We start from the raw sequence: 21,499 nt of genomic DNA, 5'->3' as shown, positions 1-21,499 counted from the left end.
TGAATTGTATAGTTTACGTCCACAGGTAATTGCATTATTTCACATAAATATTATATTTATGGACGACTGTCATGCAGTCTAGCAAATTAGTAGTCACATTTTAGCAATAAATAATTACTGTAGAAGAGAGAAGCTTATTTAGTGGTTTATGACTGCTAGCGGATCAACCCCTCTTTCAAAATTCTTAATTGGATCCGTGCCTGACGTATATTCTAATTATATCTATTACAAGGACAGTGCTCCCACTAGGACATACGGCAAAACAAGAGAACAAGAAACATGAAATACGCGTACGTGTAAGACTAACCCATTGTACCAGATAACGATTCTTCGGTTAAAATATAATACGCTATAGAGAGTCATTATCGATCTTCTGTATGTATATAGTATCAGTTTCTACTTTTCCACAAACTAGCATACAGGACTGCCATAAAATAGGTAACCACATCGGGGCGACGAAAGTGGAGGGACAGGAAGGGCAACCGCCCCTTCAATACTGGACGCTAAACTTGAATAATTACATCGGTTCTGTGCGTGTACATGTGTATTTGATTAGTTGTGTACATGTGTTTGCTACTTCGGCGACAGATGACAAACCAACCCGTTAACATCAAAACTAGACTCACGTGAGCCTGACAGTTTTCGGTTCCCGTATGACACGGGAGGCTGAAAGTGTCATATGGGAACCGAACACTGCCAGGCTCACGTAAGTCTGGGGACGACGCCAGTCAAAACTGCAGCCAGTCGGTTACGACTTTACCCCCAAGGCCGACGGAGCACCCTAGATGTTGGATTGGCCATGTCTTGCGTGGCAAGCCCCTCGCCCACAGTCAACGTAAGAAATAGCTAATGTATTTAGTCACTTGAACCAACATTACCGGAAGTTCTCGCCAAGAGCCCGTTGGCGGAGGTTCCATTTGACTATAGGCCATTATCTAGGCCCACCTGATCAACCTTGCTCCGTCGACCCCGTGCCCCTCCCTATCCAACGAATCTCACCCCCTGCACTTCATTGACAGAGTGACTTGGTGAAAAGCTACTGTTCAGTTCCACCGACACCACTATTTGCTTTTAACCGGAATCGCTGACTGATTCTAAAGTAAATCTATATACTAAGTGCCTTGATATAAGCACTGACGGATCTAGACAGTGGCGCAAGAGGCGTGCGCCTATGATAGCTACCCCTTTTGAGACCGGAAGTACAATACATGAAGAAGCATGTTTCGTGGTGGTATTTGCACCATCAGTAATTGCATGAGTATACAAGCTAGCATGCATGGAGAGCATGATCATCCGATGGAAGGATCTCCGTTCGTATTCAAATTTCACGAAACGCCCGAGCCAGACAAATTTACCATTATCAGTAACTAGTAATTTAGTTAATAGACCTCATATATCTAATTTTGTTTTGCGACGTCACATCGCCAGTACCCTAGGTGCGCCTATCCCTTTCAGAAACTCTGGATCCGCCACTGAATAAGTACGTCTTCAGTGAGCAAACTAGAGACAAGTACAAATTTTTATTCAAGCTAAAATGTTAAATTGCTGTACTAATTTTAACGTAAAATGTTAGTGGTGCATATATATATATGTATACAGAAAAACCGTTAAAGTTGCTAAACCTGAACACCGTTTGCTGTTTTAGCTGTATGTCGTAATCTAATAGAATACTATACTCTTTATTGTTGTGTGTATACAATGCCTTACGGATATTGATCACACTAGCTCGTAAATACAACACTCTGCTTCGGCAATGTAAAAAAATTTATTTCTTAATAAATGCATGCATCTTACTTACACAGATACGAACACACTAGATGTCTCATAATAAGTATGAAACAAAACCGTCCAATTTTTTGTAGTTTTTTTACTTACATTCCAATGCAAGGTCTACATCTACATTTCTCGACCCGAGAGACATAAAATGTCTTCTTGGTTTTCTTACTTCCGCAGTAAACTTGGTATCTCTTTTCTAGGACCTCTCCAACAGGAGAGCAACAAGTACACGAACTAGAGATTTTTGCGAGAGAGCGTCCCACTACTGTGTGAGAGCCGGGACGGGTGTAGCTGATGCATCGTCCGTAACACATCTGCGGTAAGAACAAAGAGCATTATTAATAACAGTAGAAGTTATCGAACAGAATTAGCAGTATGTCAACACACGCCAGTATGCATGGTGCATATCGTGGCCTATCTATATATAGTATGTCGCGGTACCGTAGTTTCAACTCGACGCGAGCAGTTGCCGTGTCGTAGGGTGAGACGATATCGGGCAGGATTACAGCCGTTTTGAGCGCCCGATAAACGAGAAGCAGCGTTAATTGATGAGACCGGCTCAACTTTTCGCTCCTTGCGACGCATGGATGGTCCAGTGATGGCTTGACTCGAATCATTAGCGAGGAGAGTCGACAATTTTGGTTTCTTCTGATTGTCACTGGCAGACGGAAAAGCGAATTGTTGATAGTTGTCGTAGACTCGACTAGAATCACGAGTAGTTGTTTGCCTGGCGGCCATCATAGCGACAGGAACCAGAAAAATTAACACATTAACAGACCGACTCATTGAGTCCTGCTCGACACTTTACTGGAGTACAAATGCCTCGAACGGTCAAGGTCGCCCGTTGTTACGTTTGTCTGAATATATATAACGAAGTGCTAAATACATTAGGCACCACACTGCGTGCATCACCGAGAATAGATACTGTACTGATTGTCATACTATTGTCACTTGCAAAGTAGTTGGATGCCACACCCAAAGGTCGCGTAGACTGTACGTGGCGTAAAAACACACAGAACAGTGAAAAAACAAGAGCAATTGTCAGAGCGGGTCATTGATTACGCTTTCTATCAAGCCTGCGATTGTTGCTTGTAAAATTTTGATTAACTTTTCAAAGTTCTTGCAGCTTAGTTAGACAGTCATACAAGAGTCGGTCAATAATCATTCATAATCAATAGCCAGCTCGTAGGATTTCTGTTTGGCATATTGAGTACTGTTTTCTTTGGTATCGAACCCACCAAACAATCAGCGGTCGTGAATTTGTTTCTGCCTGCCCGAATAGTAACAGCAAGCACCAGATATTCAGTTGCGGTGAGAAAAAGAGTTAAAGGGCAGACATTATCAAATCGAGCTAGTGCAATTATCAATCTAATTAGAACCAGTTTCAGAGTGCCCTTTTGGACAAGGAAGAGGAGGAAATAGAGTCAGAGTTACAGTTCCAACTCGGTCGACCGCACACACTCATTCCAATTAGAACCGATTTCACAGAGTTCACATATCATGTGAGGCTGTGAGCTCATGATGATGTTACTGATGATCTCAATATAGGAACTCGAAAAACGAAATTAGAACTGCAACAACACAATGTCTAATTTATCTAGGGTCACTGGCGACGGCGCCGTTTCTTCGCCACTGAAACAGACACTAGAGACTATACACTGTCGCATGCGAAACCTAGTCACATGTCAGTAGGATGGCAGACCATTTACATGGTTAAGAAACAGTTAGTGTGTGTGTGTGTGTGTGTGTGTGTGTGTGTGTGTGTGTGTGTGTGTGTGTGTGTGTGTGTGTGTGTGTGTGTGTGTGTGTGTGTGTGTGTGTGTGTGTGTGTGTGTGTGTGTGTGTGTGTGTGTGTGTGTGTGTGTGTGTGTGTGTGTGTGTGTGTGTGTGTGTGTGTGTGTGTGTGCGCGCGCGCGCGTATAGACCACCAAATAGCGTATCATGGTATCCGCTTGAGGTGTGAAGTATGCCAGTAAATATGTTTGCGGATCCTGATCAAATAGTGTCGAGCGAACATCACAGATGGAACGACAACTCCGCATGTGTGGCCCTCTGTGCATGACTAACGTGATCGCAACGTTCAAGATTGGCATATCATCTAGGCCTGTCTAGCAAAGACTTGTGAAGTTACCTCGCTGTGTAAATCAGAGATTCAAGAACGATTTTGATCGCAGCTCACTCTGAGTTTCAAACACTTTGAGTCTAGCTGGTTGTGTCAAAAATGGAACTGACACTAACGTAGTGCCTTGAGCGTGTACGTGACAGTCTGCGTACCCCCTATACCCTAGCGAACCACAGTATTAACTAGTGACCTGTACTGTACCTTCTGCATTTCCAGTGACTCGTTAGAAATCGAATATTTGACATCAGTCTTCTGACTGTCAGACTACCCCACTGATATACGGCTCTGTAACCCACTATGCCCTCGGATTCCCAACATCTCAAAATGATTACTACAGATTAAAATATTTTAAATCAAAATTAGCAACAATTTATATTGGAACTGAGTTATAGTCGCTACAACTCGTTTGTAATATTATGTATAGCAGTACAGTATAATGCAATGTGTACAGACGCTTGCTGTAATAGCCTCGCGATACCAGGAGAGAACAAAGTTTTTTCTCCTCTTGCTCTCTACCCATCAAGTGCAGAAAGCAGTCTGTACATATATACCCCATAGAATAGGTCTATTTGCGGTAGGCGTCGTTAGTAGCATAGTCAAGATTATTTTCTATCCGAGGCATAAAGTTGATATAAATTTTGACATTGCAGTTCACGCTATTAACGCGTGAAACACACGCACGCACACACATACTTTAATTAAAGCAAATACTTGTGATGGTCATAATAACGAACGTTTACGCCAGTTACGCTTGATTTATAAATTTGATCACGTGACTGATCGTCAAAAGATGCAAATCATTTTCGCTCAGTTTTCGCGGTGCCATTTTCCGGAGCGTCCTGCCGCCTCTGTAGTACCATCCCTTTATGACTCTATAGTTATCGTCACCTGTATCTCCGTCGTTCTGCCAATTAGGTGCGCAACGGCGCTCTATATATTTTCTAGCGAGGGCATCCGCGCCCCCCAAAAGAGTGCACGTGAATGGTTGGGCACTCGAGGAAGAAAGTAGTAAATAAATAATCATATGTACATTCTCGGACAGTCTGATAGACTGCAGTGTACGGGTACTGTAAAGCCACACAGACATCTTTTTTTCGATTATCGCATGGACGTAGAAGCTCTCTTCGAATTCGAGTGCCTAGTCGTTGCGTGGGATGGACATTCTGAAAGAATTATGAATGAATGAAAGAATAAATCGACTACTTCAAGAGAACGAGCGTGACACACACTACGACACTTTCCAAGATGGTGGGCACACTATTTGCCTGTACTGCAATGGTATTGTCGAATTCGAACTCCTCAAGAGACGGTTTTGCACCGATCTTTCCCGCGAACGACTACGGGCAGTTTGGAGGTATGACGCAGCTAGATACAAGACGTTTTCTTTCTTCGGAAATTAGTCACATCAAACGTACTTTCAGTGCACCAGAAATGTTTTTCTTTGTTTTCTCTAGCTTGTAAAAACTATAGTGTGATGTAGTTGTCAACTATACCTAGATTCTGTTTAGTGCATGGTCACCACTCTAACATTCACAAAACTCCATAACACAAACATTGCACACGCAATCTTATGAACCAAGCAAAGACATAATTTGAAGTACTCCGTGTCTCAATTCTATCAAGTGATTTCACGTTAGTTGAAGTAGATCTTTCCAGGTCTTTGCTGTCAAATGAGCTCTGCGACACCTCAGTAACCTTGAAATGACACAACACCTCATGAAGACATAGTACACAGAACTTGTCTGTGTGCATATATATTATTTATTATTATTATGATTTTTCATTATTATTGTCATTATTAATTATTTTTATTATTATTTTTAACCCTAGGATAATAATAATTATTATTGCTGTTGTTGTTGTTGTTGTTAGTTGCTGTTAAGTTAAGATAGTCTACAACTCATTACAAAACATTTATTTAGAATAAATAAATTAAGAATTATTTTAACAACCTCTAGAAAATGACTCCCTCTGATAAAATTGGATTTTTGAAGGAGTAAAATGGACTTTCTTCTGGTCGCACAAATGATGAACAGACGAGTACAATGATAGCATGAAAGCCACAACATAAAAGACAACACAACAGTCAATAGACACTTGGCGACAAAGAATCAGATGATGAGGTCTCTTCTTCATCAAATTCTCTTGGCACATCTGCATCTATATGCACACATATGCAAAATTTTCCCACTTCCTTCTCAACGATCGACTAGACTCTGGACACAAGCAAGACTGATGACGTCATGATCCACTCCTTAAATTCTTCGTTCCAGTTGTCTGGATGACGAAAACTGCCTTCACAAACACTACATGACACACAATTCCTCTCTGGGTGAACATCCTCTCCTTTCTTCCACCTGCTCGCTGTAGTGTTGAAAAACACTGGAAAACCTATGACTATTCTTGCAATACAAATTTTATTGTCAAAGATAGAAAACGGCAATAAGAGTAGGCATAGTTGTCACCTACCTCTAGCTATTGCGGTAAGAAAATCCAAGAACTACTGGTAAATGCGACCACAACTAGAAACGCGACCCGGATCAAGAAAATCGCTGAACAGACACAAGATAATTAGTAATCAGCTTTAGTCGATAGCAAATTGAGAAGCCCGCCAACTACTGCTCAGGCGCAGAAATGTGGTCTCTACGCACTTCCCGGTGCGTGTGCACGGTCGATAAGTGGGGCACTTTGCTACACCTGAATCGGCGAAAAACACCAGTGCACACAACATTATAAATTCACCAGCAACGTTAATTCGTGTCTTCTACTTGTTGCATGCAATTTCAAACAGAAATAGCCGAAGAGACAAAAGTGCACCGACAAAAAAGACACCCACCCTTCGGAAGTGTTCGCGCTCCTTCCCATCTGAAACGCAGCCGATTCCAGTCAAACTCGTAGAAATGATAGATATTTAACAATATCCATAGTTTCAGCACACGTTGCTGGCTGTAACGGTCCTCGTCTTTGCTAAGACGATCAGGCGTCTCCGCTGCAGCAAGCGCATAATTAGAAAATAAATTTTGACCTCGCCTACGCAAATAACGCACTTGGCGGATCGACTGTCTCATGCCATATCAATCATCTCGGACTAGACATTTCAACCAGATTATCTAACAGTAATTGCAAGAGCATTAGTTCTGATAATAGACTCAGTGCCACTTATATGGAATTGCATAGTGAAATCATTTATATCATTAAATACGTTGCCATATCTGTTACACAAAATTTCTCGACCACTAACACAAAATAATATGCAAAATGTCTCACTCCATCTATAAATACTGGTAATTGGCTCAATCACTTTGACCCTCAACACGTTAATTCCCATGCAATTTCTACTACTAAAATGTGTCAGACATGCAGCGACCCCCGTCGCCGATCAAAAGCGACCGCTGCACGGCCTGCACGAGCATCCATCGACGACCGGTAGAAAGAACAATTTCCTAGTCGAGAGACCGTCGACGTTGCAGATCACGTCGTAACGTCTCGTCTTCGTGTGAACCGCAGAGCAGCAGCTGCACGACGTCTCGACGGCGCGAAGCGCCCGATCCTGCCGAGCGAACTTGTGATCCTTGCGTGGAAAAGTATAACTCGTGCACTCACCGTAACACATCTAGATGCATGTACAAAAAGTAAATAATAAGTTATCATATTTTGTAGTTTCTATAGCCTACATTTGCTGCTGTACGAGACTAACCTTGGTGAGAACGCGACGGGAGCAGTTGCCGCTCTCGAGTCTCACTCGAAACAGGCGAGGAGCACAAGTCGTTTGGTTTATGTCGAGTCGGCCGTTGCCTAAGAGAGCGGGACGTTTGTTTGTTCCTCTGTTTCTTGCTGGAGCCACGTAAACCGTACGACGGGCTGAGTCGCCAGTGCTGTTGACCATTAAGCTTGGTACGAGAGGTTTCTTGAAATTTTCATTGAGAAATCTACCTCCGATTCCATCTTGCAACGCTGTTACTGTCCTCGGGCGTATAGCATGCGATTGCACGGCTGTAACGGCTGGCATTGAAAACAGAACGAGCAAGACGGTTGGGGAAAAGATAATTTGAAGCATTGACATAATGTGTTTGATCGAGGATATAGTATGATCTCTCTTGTGCAGACTGATTTCGCGTTGGGATTTGCGAGTCTTTAAGGTCCACATTGTGCCCACGGCAATTCAAGACTAACAAATGCGTTTCCGTGAAGGTTAGTCATCGTTTCATGTGACAGGGCACTTGCAGAGTCGGTCCTTGTGTTGTCGTGTCAGCTTGTGTAGAGGTCACACGCACAAATCGATATCCGTCTTGAGGTTCTGTGGTTGTGCAGACTAATTTGAAGCCTTAGTGAGTGCTAGTAAGAGTAACGCAATGCATGCTTGTGTATACATGCTCGTACAGCCCAATCGAATGATATACATTAATAGCTGCCAGAATCCCTAAAACAAAGATGAGGATTGAGTAGATGTATGTATGTCTGAGTCAGCTGACAGCAGGTCTATACATTGATTACCCTTTGCCTGCGTGCTGCAATCGCCAAGCATGGCTGACTCTGACGTTGCACACTCACACGTTTCTCTCACTCGGTCTAGGTACGACAGCTGCGATATCTAATTATCCCTATGACCCCTATGCTTTTGGTAACTTAACTTAATCTCTCATTACTGACTATATATTTCGCTAATGGCGCAGTGTTAGAGTCAGCTGACGCATTAGCTAATATACCGTGCACTTAATAGTATTTAACCACAACCGTTCTCTAGCTAAAGCCTATAAATTACCTGATCAATTATAGTACAGTACAATTCAATATATAGCCAACTCCCTCGAAAGAGCGTTTCACGTGATGCTCTATCATAAATAATTACTCGAGGCCCGGATATTTGGGTTAATTAAATTTAGTTTTAAGATGACAGAGCTGCTTCAAATCTCTCTTGGTTTAGCCAGAAGCTTAGTTTACACGAGACATTGGGATAATAAACACCCAAGCTACAAGCGAAGTCGTATAGCCAGAGCCGTTTATATAGAGATACGGCTCTGCGTATAGCCCTAGCCTCGTACCCAGGCCCTCTTGCGCGCCCGAAGAACAGAAAAATGGCCGCCCATGCAAAAGTATCCAAACATGTGCTATCCAGATTTCTTAAAAAATAAAAATTTTTTGAGAAAATGATGAGTATGTAGAGATGGGTATGTAGAGATGGGTATGTACTTAATCATGCTCATCTCCCACATCACAATCTTTTTACCTAAATTTATCACTAAAACGCAGCAGTCGTGTGTGACATTCACAGTACTGATTGTAATGTAGGAGATGAGCATGATTAAATACATACCCATCCCTACATACCCATCATTTTCTCAAAATGTTTTTCATCTCTATGTATAAAGGAGAGCTGGTGTGTGTGTGTGTGTGTGTGTGTGTGTGTGTGTGTGTGTGTGTGTGTGTGTGTGTGTGTGTGTGTGTGTGTGTGTGTGTGTGTATAGATAAAGATTATATACTATACCTTTTTCAAACATAAAAAGAGGCAGCTACATTTGCAAGCTCGTTTAATTAATAATATATAGTGCTTGTTCCAGACTCCCTCATTCAATTTTTAGCCAATAATAAAAAATACGTCTGGAATAAAAACATGACGTATGCAATACAAACATTTTTAATTAAGTGAAATGCCAACGGTGTCAATGAGCTATCAACAAGAGGTCAAAGAAATACCACAAAGCGTCACATACGGGAAGCGACAAGGTCAAAGTCGGATTTTGGAAAATACGGAGCTGATAAAATCGATTCGTTTTCCTACTTCTTTCAGGCTTGTACTTTCTCGCGAGCTGTTAGTATAGAGTATTCTACTAATATAGTCTATACGATCGTGCACACGTACACCAGAACACTGAGCGTAGCTCAATCAGACTTTAGTGAAGAAACGCTCTAACACGAAAACCTAAAAATATTTTTTAGTATATTTCCACAAATCGTGGTATTGGAAATATGCCCAACGAAATATTTATTAGAGAAGATAACAGAAATGTGTCACCGACTAGAACACTAAAGCGGTGAATGCGCAGCTGCATGTTGATGGAGTACACGGAGAATACATAAATGTCTTGTTCGTCAACAAATACAACAACAAAGCAACGACACTTGCAATTACAATTAGCATTAAAACTATAACCCTGCAGTAGGATAACAAAAGAAAGCAAAAGACAGCAGCTATAACTTCAAGATACTAATTAAAACGTCATTGATTCAAATCTAGAAGTAACAAGTATAGAAACATGTCGTAAAGATATTAAATACAGTCGTCAAAGTCTTGTTCGTAGCATAGATGGGCATCCATGGTTATTTTTAACCGAGGCAAGTTGATATAAATTTTGCAATTGATATAAATTTAGCCTCGGTTCCAGACGCTTTCCCGTACGTACTGCACGTGACAGGTATTGGGGTCAAAAGTAGGAGAAGCGAGCGGGAAAGCGTCTGGGCGTACTGCTAATACAAACGAGTTCAGGGGCGGGAAAGCTACACCATGTATTAGATCCAAATTATACCATTAGTCTAACTGCATTAGGTTGCAAAATGCAATCGTAATACGATGTAGGTAACTCATCAGTCAGTTCCATTCGAATGGCATCAAAACACTCAGTAGAAACAGGCTAACCACTGAACGACGCAGTGAACTTCGCCTGCAACAACAGCAACGACGTGATCGCGGAATCGACTCTGTTGGAGGGCGTTTCTCCAATGGACTGCCAGACACACCGCTGACATCACCACGTTGAATCTGTTCGTCTTCAAACAAGCTAGCGCCTATCATTACAACTGTTACACCGTGTTCTGTCAAGCTTGCTACCTGGTCTCTCATGAGAGAAGCAATGGCTTGGATGGAAAGAGCAGTCTGCATTACCAAAGACCTGCAGAGTGTTGCACACACTTAGCACCATGTGGAATATCATAGACTTGCCGTTGCCAGTTCGAAAACATGCGAAAACGTCGTCTCCTCGGGCCAGATGACATATCATGTATGCAGAGGTGCTGCAACGACTTCACAGCTTCGATCACGAATTGAGGACAGCAAACATGGATCTACGAAGATCAGTCTATGTACTACAGGTGTAGTTTCGATTTCTAATTCACTCGGGAAGACCTCCATCGCAAGAAACGCTGCCACTGTTGTAATACTAGCCTACATGTGTGTCTAACAACGCTAGTTAGCATATCTAGAATTGTAACCGTAAACTAAGTGGTATTATTCTTGTTGTAGACCAATCAAAACCACCGCTCGGAGCGAGCGGGAAGTTTCTATTGGTGCGGAGCGTTTCATGTTTAATAGCTTTCCCGCCCCTGAACTCGTCTGTAGTACAAGTGCGCCCAGACGCTCTCCCGCTCGTCCCTCCTACTTTTGACCCCATATACCTGTCACGTGCAGTGCGTACGGGAAAGCGTCTGGAACCGAGGCTAATATAAATTTGGTTACGTGAAACACACACATATCAGTGCGTGAGCTGTCTGTCCGCGTTGCCAAGTCAGCTACACAATATTTCAACTAGTTACCCTGCGAGAAGCGGCTGCTAAATCGTAGTCTGTTTGCCTTCTTTTCTTTGCCGGAGGCTCGGCCATGCTGCGGGCAAGCGGGACCAGGATGTGGACACGTGATGGAACCACGCCTATTCTTACCAATGAGCTGCCTCGTTGCCTCATGTCTAGAGGTACACCTCTGCAATTGGTAAGTCGTCAGATGACCTATCTATCATCCTAAGAACGTCGTTGTCTCCTTCGTTGCGGTCATTTTCCTCAATTAATTAGTCCTAGTAGGTATACTTCCGCCGCCGTCGTTCGACCCCATGCATTGATCCACGGCCGCGGTGCTGCTTGTTGATCTACTGCCACGGCAACAAAGTAGACAAACCAAATAATTAATACCGCCCCCAACCAATATGCAATAATTTAAGTAATGATTCTAAAGATATATGCCTTACTATGTGGCGAGTGTTATCTCACGCAGAGAAATTGGCAACTAAGAACTGTAGTTCTGTATACATACATACTGTACAAACTGTCAGTTGGTACCATGCAGAGAACGAGCCTATAGATCCTCTGGTGAAAGACGAACGAAGTTAGAGAAAGCCCTACTAATACATTGTACTAGCAAAGCTAGCCAATGAACATCTCACAGAGGTAAATTGAAGACACAAATGAATGGAGATGAAAGTATCATTACCTACTTGTTGCATTCATTAATTGCTGTACACAAACTCTCAAGTTCAGCAAACAACCATCTAGACGATAAAATCAGACCAGTATAGATTCTAGAAGCCAGACCTACAGTACCTGGTTCAATACGCAAAGTCTACATCTCACCTATAGTTAACAGCTAACGACCACTTCTTCGGTGATATAGACTCTCTTTCTCCACAACCTAACCGCAAGGTTCGCATTGACATTCGCCGACATGAGGAATAACGAACAATTTCCTGCGTCTGCGTCCATTGGCCGTGCAATGCACTTGATAATGCTTGTTCGAAATTGCTCCGCGAGGTGAGCAGCAAGCGCAGCCACCGTCACCATCCTTCACGTCGGTAGTGGATGTAAATTTTCGTGTACCACCACGCGAGGAGCCAATACAACTTCCATAACACAACTGAAATGAGATGCAACCACCAACCTCCCACAAACAAACATCAACCACTCCGCAAGCACTTACTGTCGTTTCAACTTGTGTCGAACACTTCCCAAATTTCAGCGTCATCAAGTAGATTCTAGGAGAACATCCACTCTGACGCTGCACTGGAAGACGTCCTGTCTGCAGTTTGTTGGTCTTGCTGACAACCAGTCGTATACCAGAAACGTGCAATTGCCGGTCGGAACTGACTTGACTGGAATCATTACGGAAAACCGGGTTAATGACTGGTTTCTTCTTGTCTCCTTTCCCACCGACCAAAGAGGAAGAGGAGACACGTTTGGACTTGTCGTTCAGTTCTCTCCTTTGAAGCCTGTCTACAGTCGGCTGCTGCTGTGCGTTGAGTACGCAGACCGAACAGCATGTAGATAGAATCAGAGTGACAAGAAATATCGTCATTGTATCTTGAACACGCGCACTGCTGAAGTACTTCTACGACTAACGCTGTACTGAGAGCTACGGCTTTATATATCAGTCCATCCACGCAAGCGTACGTGTACGTGTAGCATCGACACCCGCTGAGAGGTCTAGTAAACGCGGTGATTGTATCAGGCATCTATGTGGGGAGGAATTCCTATATATGTTTGTTATCTAGACCCATTGCCAAGGATCTTAAAGTAACACTGTACAAGAAAACAATACACTACTTGTTAGACCACAGCACCTGCATGTGTTTACAGACAACAACTGTGTAAATATACAACTTTGTCCGGAACAACTGTGCATGTATATAAGAGCATGTATAGAAACAACAATTAGCATTCAAAGTGGACACAATCAGCCATCCCATTATGTTTATCCAAGTTAGTTGAGAGAAAAACAAAGATTATCTTGTTTCGTTAACAGAAAGTGGAATATCTATACCTACTGTACATCAGCTATACCCTGCTTGCTGAAAGGTTAAATGATCTCACAGTAGTGCATGTACACCGTATATCAACGCTGCAGATAAACATTAATGTCAAAACAATAAAATAAATAAATTACATGTATACTAATTATCACAACATTGTAAGGTATAAAGCATACAGATGCTGACAGAAATGATTTACTGGCGATAAAAAGCAGTTGATTGATTGATTGTGTGTGTGTGTGTGTGTGTGTGTGTGTGTGTGTGTGTGTGTGTGTGTGTGTGTGTGTGTGTGTGTGTGTGTGTGTGTGTGTGTGTGTGTGTGTGTGTGTGTGTGTGTGTGTGTGTAATTGCCTCTCTCAACTCATGAGTATAAACGAGCACCCTATCATTCATGATAAACAAGACTGAAAAACAATATTTTGCAGCGGACGGTACACCTTTGATCTAGTGCCCCATTATGAGCAAATATTACAAGGTCTCCATGTGGCAGTGCTAAACTAAGCTACTTGAAGTACACGCAGCAGCCATTAAGAATCAAATGGGGTGGACAGCTGTCAAAGCCTGTTCGAGTCCGTGATGATGTGCAACAAAGGTAGTCTCGCGAAGCCAGCCCCTCCCCTATTGACTTCTGTTGACGGCGGGGAGAGAAAGTCAAAGGAGGCAAGGGCTTGCTGCGTGAGACTACAACAAAGAGGTGTTTCGTTAACCTTGTTGTTTAAATCAATGTTGTCTCGGACGACCTCAGTTGGTCAAATTGAAAAAGCCAGGCAAAGTTGCAAAAGTTGTTGGAATGTTTGTAGGCATGCAAGCTAGCGCATGCGGACGATGTCACTCGCTATTAGCTACCGGGATGCAATGTATGTTGGATGTATCTTCCACGCAATTTTGTGAAGGAGAACTCTATAAAGTTTGATGTTCAAACATGCGCTGTGCTTGCGATCAACCAGAAGTGAGTTCCTAATAAGATGGAATAATTATCATTGCGTGGTCGCACTGCAAATATACCCATAATACCCATACTTGACCAGATTGTCACTTTGTGATGTAGGACAATATTCATTAGATAGAGAACCGGTCAATGCTCGAATAGGAAAATTATAAACCGCAGCAAACGCTGTGGTAAGTAGATCGAAGTTGTATCCATGCATATACTTAAACTGATAGAAAATTTTCTAGGATTCGGAAATCACTCCCCGCAAGAGATGTTCCCAATCTGTTGTTCGTCTTGTCCTATACAAGCAGATGAAACAAAGTAAATGTGACAATTACAAGCGCGTACCTGGTGGGGGTTTGGCGTTGCAAGCATATCTCCTTCACAGCTCTGCCCTTCGTGTACGGCCATTGCATGAACGCGACCTATGCAGTCGTTAGATAGATAAGTATCTAGAGGTACTTTGGAAATATTCTGTGTGAACTGAGCTCCTGTTAGTATACTCGTTCCAATCTGTATTCTAGACGGGTAACGGACAAGACAATGGCGCGGAAGTCTGGAAACGAGGCAAGAAACCATCAACATCCCGGATTGCCATTTCGCCAGTAGCGGTCGGTCTTTGCTGTCGTCTCTAGATATGGCAAATCATACTGTGCTAGTGGCATGATAGCTTATGAGCATTGTAGTTCCGCACAATCGTTATATGACAGCTATGCCCCTGAAGTAGCAGCTGGACTTGAATGAGAGTTTCATGGTGTTTGTAGGTATACTAATATTTTCTAATATCTTTTTCGTTGTGTATATATGTGTATTCCGTTATATGTTTATGTTAGTTGCCATTTGTTCTTCTTTCTCTTTTTCTTCGCTACGAGGGAACTGTACAATAATATTATTACTCTAGAGTAAGGTGTACACAATTTGTGGCCTTGGTGTCCAGTCCCAAAGCTGCATCAAAGCAAGTGCCCTTGGATGTCTCCCACCAAGCTGGAAGTACACCGTACACTGTACTTTGGCTAAATACTGGACGCAGCGCATGGAGCTCCTGATTAACTGTAAACTATCTTCGGCTCGTCCTCTATACATCACTAGGCACTGATCTAACCTCCATGCAGTGTTGCATGTAATAAGGTCAAATACACCTTGACTCTTGGTATCCAACCTCACTCTGAGCAACGCAAACGAATTGGCAATTACACAATAGTGGACTAGTGTCCCACTCATTTGTCCTATCAATACAAAATATTTTCTAAGAGTACACACACACACACACACACACACACACACACACACACACACACACACACACACACACACACTCACACACTCACACACACACACACACACACACACACACACACACACACACACACACACACACACTGAAAACAACACACAACAATAAACAACAACAACAACAACAACAAAGTTGAAATCCTCACAACTATAATAACTGAGAAACTAACAGGAGTAAACTACTGCTCCTGTTTACATTAATAATCAATTTATTACCTTGAACTACAATAATCAAGGCTATACTAGCTCAAAAGTAATAATTAATTAAACAATAACCTCACACTAAACTAGTGAGTATATCCATCACTCACAGTGCTACTTGTTATAGCAATGGTATAAATAAGATTAAAAAGATGAGTTTTCTCTATTTCTTTCTCTAGTTGACAACCAACCAACAACAATTATTGTAAGCCATAAAAATCTGATGCCTCAAGTTTTACAAGTCACTAAAGGTACGCAAAAACAAACATTTTAAACGGCTACCCTACTATACAAAACGTACCCATAACAACCTATTTATAAAAAATAAACAACACCTTGACATGGGGCATACCAAACTGTTGTGTACATCCATCATTATTCAAAGAAACGTTAACGTAGTGGCTGGAGTAAGGATTCTGAAGCCGTCCCCCACTGCAAATCACAATAATAACAGTAGACGTGTATGAACTCAAACCCAGCTGAGCTACATGTCTCTCTCACTACAATTTGCCCTCCTATTTCCAAAGTCAATACAGCTGGCAGTCAACTCTTTAGATAACTGTACACACCATACTTCAGCTAAACCAGGATTTGGCTCCATACATAAGAATTGAATAAATAGTTGCCTTATATACAAGCACATTCTTAGTCTGTATACAGTACCTCTCTGCCTAAATAATCTTTCTCAAAGAGCACCGAATGCTCCATATTTTATGTAACTGTGCTGTGATGTCACTTTCAACAGTGCAGACATATGAAATAACACACAAGATTACTACACTCTTCTACCATTTAGGAAGACGTCATGCAATGCTCCAGTTCTGGTTGAAATATATATTCTAGCTTTATATCATTTATTTGTAGCTCAAATGCATAAGTAGCATTTGAAACGAGGTGATAATCTCTTTAGGTCAATTATGGAGGCACTGTCTGCCACAAGGGCACAGTCACATGCAAATAGTAGATCTCTGCGTGTCACAAGCAGAGTCTTTGACTTTAGCTTGGTAAAAAATCTGTGCAAATTATATAATTTGCAGTCTGCTCTGTCCTAAATAAACCCATCACTATTGCCACCGATTAACCTGGCTGTAAACCTGGCTGTAACAACGCACAGAGAGAGACAAACACAGACACACAGACACACCCACACCACACACAAAAACATTCACCCCACCCACCCACCCACCCACACACACACACACACACACACACACACACACACACACACACACACGTACACACACACACACACACACACACACACACAAACACACACACACACACACACACACACGTACACACACACACACACACACACACACACACACACACACACATACACACACACACGTACACACACGCGTAAACACGTCACACACATGTACACACGTACACACACACACACACACACACACACACACACACACACACATGTACACACACACACACACACACACACACACACACACACACACACACACACAAACACACACACACACACACACACACACACACACACACACACACACACACACAGCATACAAGTAGTAGCTTACACTGTGTGGCCGATCTGACATTGCTAAACATCTAGCCAATTTGACAGCCATTGCTACAGGTGTGTACTCTCTTCAATGCATTTCAAATCTATTCAAGCAGTACAGCATGTCACATTCAGAGAAGCTTACAGCAAGATCAGAAATGCAATACAAGCAAGCATTACTATCTACAACACACATTAATTAAAAATCGATTTTAACAAGCAATTCACAATGTGTAAAATACGTTTTGACTGAATGCACTAAATTACTCCAAATTACAAGAAGTACGGCAATTGCGCTTTCATTAATGTAGCTGATTCAAACAATTATTGTGTGTGCACACACCAAATTTTCATTCAATAACTACAGCAACTTCACAAAGTAAATTGAAATGCATTAAAACAAGGCCGTTTTGACTCCAAGAAAATCAAATGCTAGAATTATTTATAGATTTATGTTGTGTTTACTGTATGTGGTGTGGTGGTGTAGTAGTACTGATGCATGCTGACGTGCGTGTGTGTGTGTGTGTGTGTGTGTGTGTGTGTGTGTGTGTGCGTGCGTGTGTGTGTGTGTGTGTGTGTGTGTGTATGTGTGTGTGTGCGTGTGTGTGTAGATCTCATTACTCTAAGATGAGTTGAGTAGAAGTAGCTACTCTGCAGAGTACGAATTCCGATTGTAGTACCTGTACCTCACAACAAAGTTCCTACACATACCCCACGTTCATATAATAATACCAATTTAAATATGTCAGCGTTATCAAAATTGGCTTGCACCTGCTAGACATACCCTATCTCTTTGATAGCATCTAACATCTATTAAAAGATAAATCATCATAGTCAAAGCAATTAATTACACTGGGGCAAAACACATCAAGTCAAATTTGGCACAGGGAAGCTAATGGTTAGCCAATCTCAACACAACTGGAGGCCAAGGAAACCTATCAAACTTTTCCTGAGCAACAGCAAGAAAAATATAAAAAAATTAGACCTCCATCGTAGTCATAAACCCGACACTGTCTTGTTGACTACATTGGCTCCAAATTCCACATTCACTCAAAAATAGCTACCACACAATTTTGTTTATGTTTTTATAATCTATACACATATGATTTGCATTAATTAGCCTTGCACCAGGGCCTACTATTATGAGGAATCATGCATGACAGCCCAAGAGGGTCTGGTACGAGGCTTAGCCATGGCATAAGTCATAACAAAAGGCTAGTATTAGAGTACAGCAAATCCAGTCCTGACGTTGTTCAATGTTATGCGTAAAACATTCAGATGGCTGATACCGTAATCAAAAACTTCCCAAAACAACCTCAGAATTACCATAAAGTTTGAGCAAATCAGTAAAAGCAATTTATGTTTAAGCTTTTCATAGCCGTTTCCTTTTGTTTATTGCCACTTCAAATCAAGGTATAGGGACACATATATCTATCTATGTAGAAACATTTCTCCCACTAAACACTGATCATGAGTTGACGAGAAGTAGGTCTGATAACCATGCACACATGCAAGCAGTTGGAAACTCAATATACCTATAAAGAGCTGATCAGCACTAACTAGTAGAAACATCTCTCCTTTAGTCATACACAGATCTTACTCAAAAACCTAGCATATAATAGTAACTAAACGAGAGTATAAGCAAAACCTCTCATAATCAGTGTAGCACTAACAGCTGCTGCATGCCATGCATGCACGTTTAGAAAGATTGGCGACAACTATGTTTGATGATCAGCTGTTGACCAGACAAAAATTGGTATTTAGCAACACAGCAGACAAATAGTTATATTAAAGCAGCCAGATATCTTGTTTGCAAGATTAACTGAGCACTCACATTTGTGTCACAATATTCTAGTTGTTCTTGAAAAGTCAGACAACTACAGTCGAGTTATAGGTAGCATTTTAGCATTACACTTTAATGTCAGATCTTCACAACTTACTGCAGGTTGCATGAGATGGTCAGGCTGCATGGCCAATCATTTCTGAGAAACACTTTCCACTTCCTGTACTCTGTTCTAACGCTGTTGCTTCACTCCTGAATGTCTTGTCACAGCTTGGATAACAAACAAAATAAAAAACTTGTATGTTGCATAGAAACCGTGGGCTTGGATATCGAGATGCATAAATCAATACTATAAATTTGATTCACAGCCCTGAGGTGACTAAATGGTGCAATGTGCTTGCATTTTAAAATCATTAATCAAAAATGTCTGATTAAGCGCCGATCTGAAAAAATGCCTCTCTAAGACAGACAACCGAGTATAATGTAACAAAGCTATGTGCAGTAGACTAAGAGCGTGTTCACACCGGTCCTAATCATGATTAGTGTAACGCCATTCTAACCCCGTGAAGAGTAGTATTACAACCGCATTAATGGCATAGTGGTTGCACATGACTTTGGCACATAAGGTAGTATACAAGAAGAGCATGCTGCCGATGTTTCTGCTGTGGTATTGTATGTTTAAACATACAAACACAGCAACAACATGGCGAGGTATACGGAAGAGCAGGCAGATGTCTACTACGAACGTTCCTGTCCATGTGACAACTTCCTGCCGTCCCTGAAGGAGCTGCCAGAGAAAGCAAACTAACTGTTTCCCTCTTCAAATCCTAAAGCAATGGATTCGTCAAGACAATTCATGCGAATTCTTGCCGGATATGACAGATGAAAACTGTCGAGGCTAACTACACTCACGTGCCCACGTGACTTACTAATCATAATTAGCGGTGTGAACACGTTTGTGCTAATGTTGGCCTAATCATAGTTAGTCCAGATATCAGTGTGAACACGCTCTATATCAAGTTCAACCTTAATTAATTAATTCTTAATGTATTATTAGTCGTTAAAGTGTAAACTGGTGCATGAACAGCATAAGTGCTTGCTTTGATCTGAATGTTCAGTGTTGTCAGTGTTGTCAGTGTGCATTGTCAGTCTACAGTGCTGCATATTCGTTGTGCTCAATTTTGTCAGGCATGGTCTGAACAAATGCAATCATACAAACCGCCTTTGCCCAAATGATAACCCTGGTTGGTCATTCAACTAAATGCAAGTTAAATTTATTCCGAAACAAATAAGCATGCACCTGAGGCTCTTTTCAGACATCTACGATTCTTCATTTCATGTCATTATTTCTACACTTATATAATGTAATACATACATATGTATATATTTATTGATACAATGCATTGACATCCATATGTAATTGTTACAATTGCAGTACTTATATTGCATTTTACAGCAGTCTATCCATAGTGATATGTTTTCAAAGTCATAGAAATTCGATAATAAAAATAAGTAATTAATTAAAATATATACATGTATAGCAATACATATACATAAATTTCTATATAATCGACTTGACGTCTACTGTACCAAGCATGCACCTGAGGTTTTTTCAGACATCTACGATTCTTCATTTTATGTCATCATTTCTACACTTTTATAATTTAATACATATGTGTATATATATATATATATTTTGGTATATATTTATATATTTTTATAGGTCCCACAAGAGACTAGCCGTACCATCTAAACTACATCTAGCTAATATCATTTTAGCATTGCTACACCACAGTCTAGTAGAGAGTTGCTGATGGAAATGACAAACAGATTGGCTAATTGAAACATTATGTTATATATTAATTATATTTATTGATACAATGGATTGACATCCACATTTACTTTTTTACATAGAAAAACAATATATTAGCATCCATATTTAATTGTTACGATATACGGTATTTATATTGCATTTCACATACAATCTATCCATAATGACATGTTTTTAAGTCATAGAAATTCGATAATAAAAACAAGTAATTAATTAAAATATATGCGTATATAGCAATACATATAGATTAATTTCTATATAATCGACTTGACGTCTACTGTACCTGACAGATGAAAGTGTCAACTTCTGCCAGAGATTTGTAGTTGTCTGAAAGCTTCATCAATATTTGAAGCTGTGCCTGTTAGTGACAATACTGCTGCAAGAAAGTAGACAGTGCTACCGAAGGCCAACTGTCTACTAGAAATCAAACTCTTGCCTCTTCTCATTTAATGAGGTTCCGCAGCTGCGGCAAGTTGTCAGGCAGTACGTTCCTTTGCCGTCGAGTCGATGAAGCAA

At 41.2% G+C, this 21,499-nt stretch overlaps 3 protein-coding genes across 6 annotated transcripts; all 3 read right to left on the bottom strand.

The window, feature by feature from the left end:
* Positions 1–1,752: 1,752 nt before the first annotated feature.
* LOC134180392 (uncharacterized) lies at positions 1,753–4,200 on the bottom strand. Of its 2 annotated transcripts, none has more exons than XR_009969986.1 (2): positions 4,100–4,200; positions 1,753–2,090 (listed from the first exon to the last, which is right to left on the bottom strand). XR_009969986.1 is itself a non-coding variant. In XM_062647544.1 (2 exons), the coding sequence occupies exons 1-2, from the start codon at positions 2,560–2,562 to the stop codon at positions 1,872–1,874; spliced, it is 564 nt and encodes a 187-aa protein (XP_062503528.1). In that variant the 5' UTR covers positions 2,563–3,104; the 3' UTR covers positions 1,753–1,871. The 2 variants fall into 2 exon arrangements, 1 of the variants encoding a protein (XP_062503528.1); XM_062647544.1 differs by lacking the exon at positions 4,100–4,200 and adding an exon at positions 2,218–3,104.
* Positions 4,201–7,080: 2,880 nt separating this feature from the next.
* On the bottom strand, positions 7,081–7,861 carry LOC134180605 (uncharacterized). The gene is made up of 2 exons (XM_062647792.1): positions 7,596–7,861; positions 7,081–7,511 (listed from the first exon to the last, which is right to left on the bottom strand). Exons 1-2 carry the CDS (start codon positions 7,782–7,784, stop codon positions 7,278–7,280), a joined length of 423 nt encoding a protein of 140 aa, XP_062503776.1. The 5' UTR covers positions 7,785–7,861; the 3' UTR covers positions 7,081–7,277.
* Positions 7,862–12,070: 4,209 nt separating this feature from the next.
* On the bottom strand, positions 12,071–21,361 carry LOC134180280 (uncharacterized). Of its 3 annotated transcripts, XR_009969958.1 has the most exons (6): positions 21,267–21,361; positions 19,310–19,422; positions 19,204–19,246; positions 17,386–17,473; positions 12,576–15,561; positions 12,071–12,512 (listed from the first exon to the last, which is right to left on the bottom strand). XR_009969958.1 is itself a non-coding variant. In XM_062647401.1 (2 exons), the coding sequence occupies exons 1-2, from the start codon at positions 12,948–12,950 to the stop codon at positions 12,291–12,293; spliced, it is 597 nt and encodes a 198-aa protein (XP_062503385.1). In that variant the 5' UTR covers positions 12,951–15,615; the 3' UTR covers positions 12,071–12,290. The 3 variants fall into 3 exon arrangements, 1 of the variants encoding a protein (XP_062503385.1); XR_009969959.1 differs by lacking the exon at positions 19,204–19,246; XM_062647401.1 differs by lacking the exons at positions 17,386–17,473; positions 19,204–19,246; positions 19,310–19,422; positions 21,267–21,361 and having other exon boundaries at positions 12,576–15,615.
* Between the last annotated feature and the right edge of the window lie 138 nt (positions 21,362–21,499).

Source organism: Corticium candelabrum, chromosome 5 (assembly GCF_963422355.1).
Source record: "Corticium candelabrum chromosome 5, ooCorCand1.1, whole genome shotgun sequence".
NCBI lineage: Eukaryota > Metazoa > Porifera > Homoscleromorpha > Homosclerophorida > Plakinidae > Corticium > Corticium candelabrum.
Note: the sequence above shows the minus strand (reverse complement) of the source record. Positions and strands in the feature narration are given on the sequence as shown.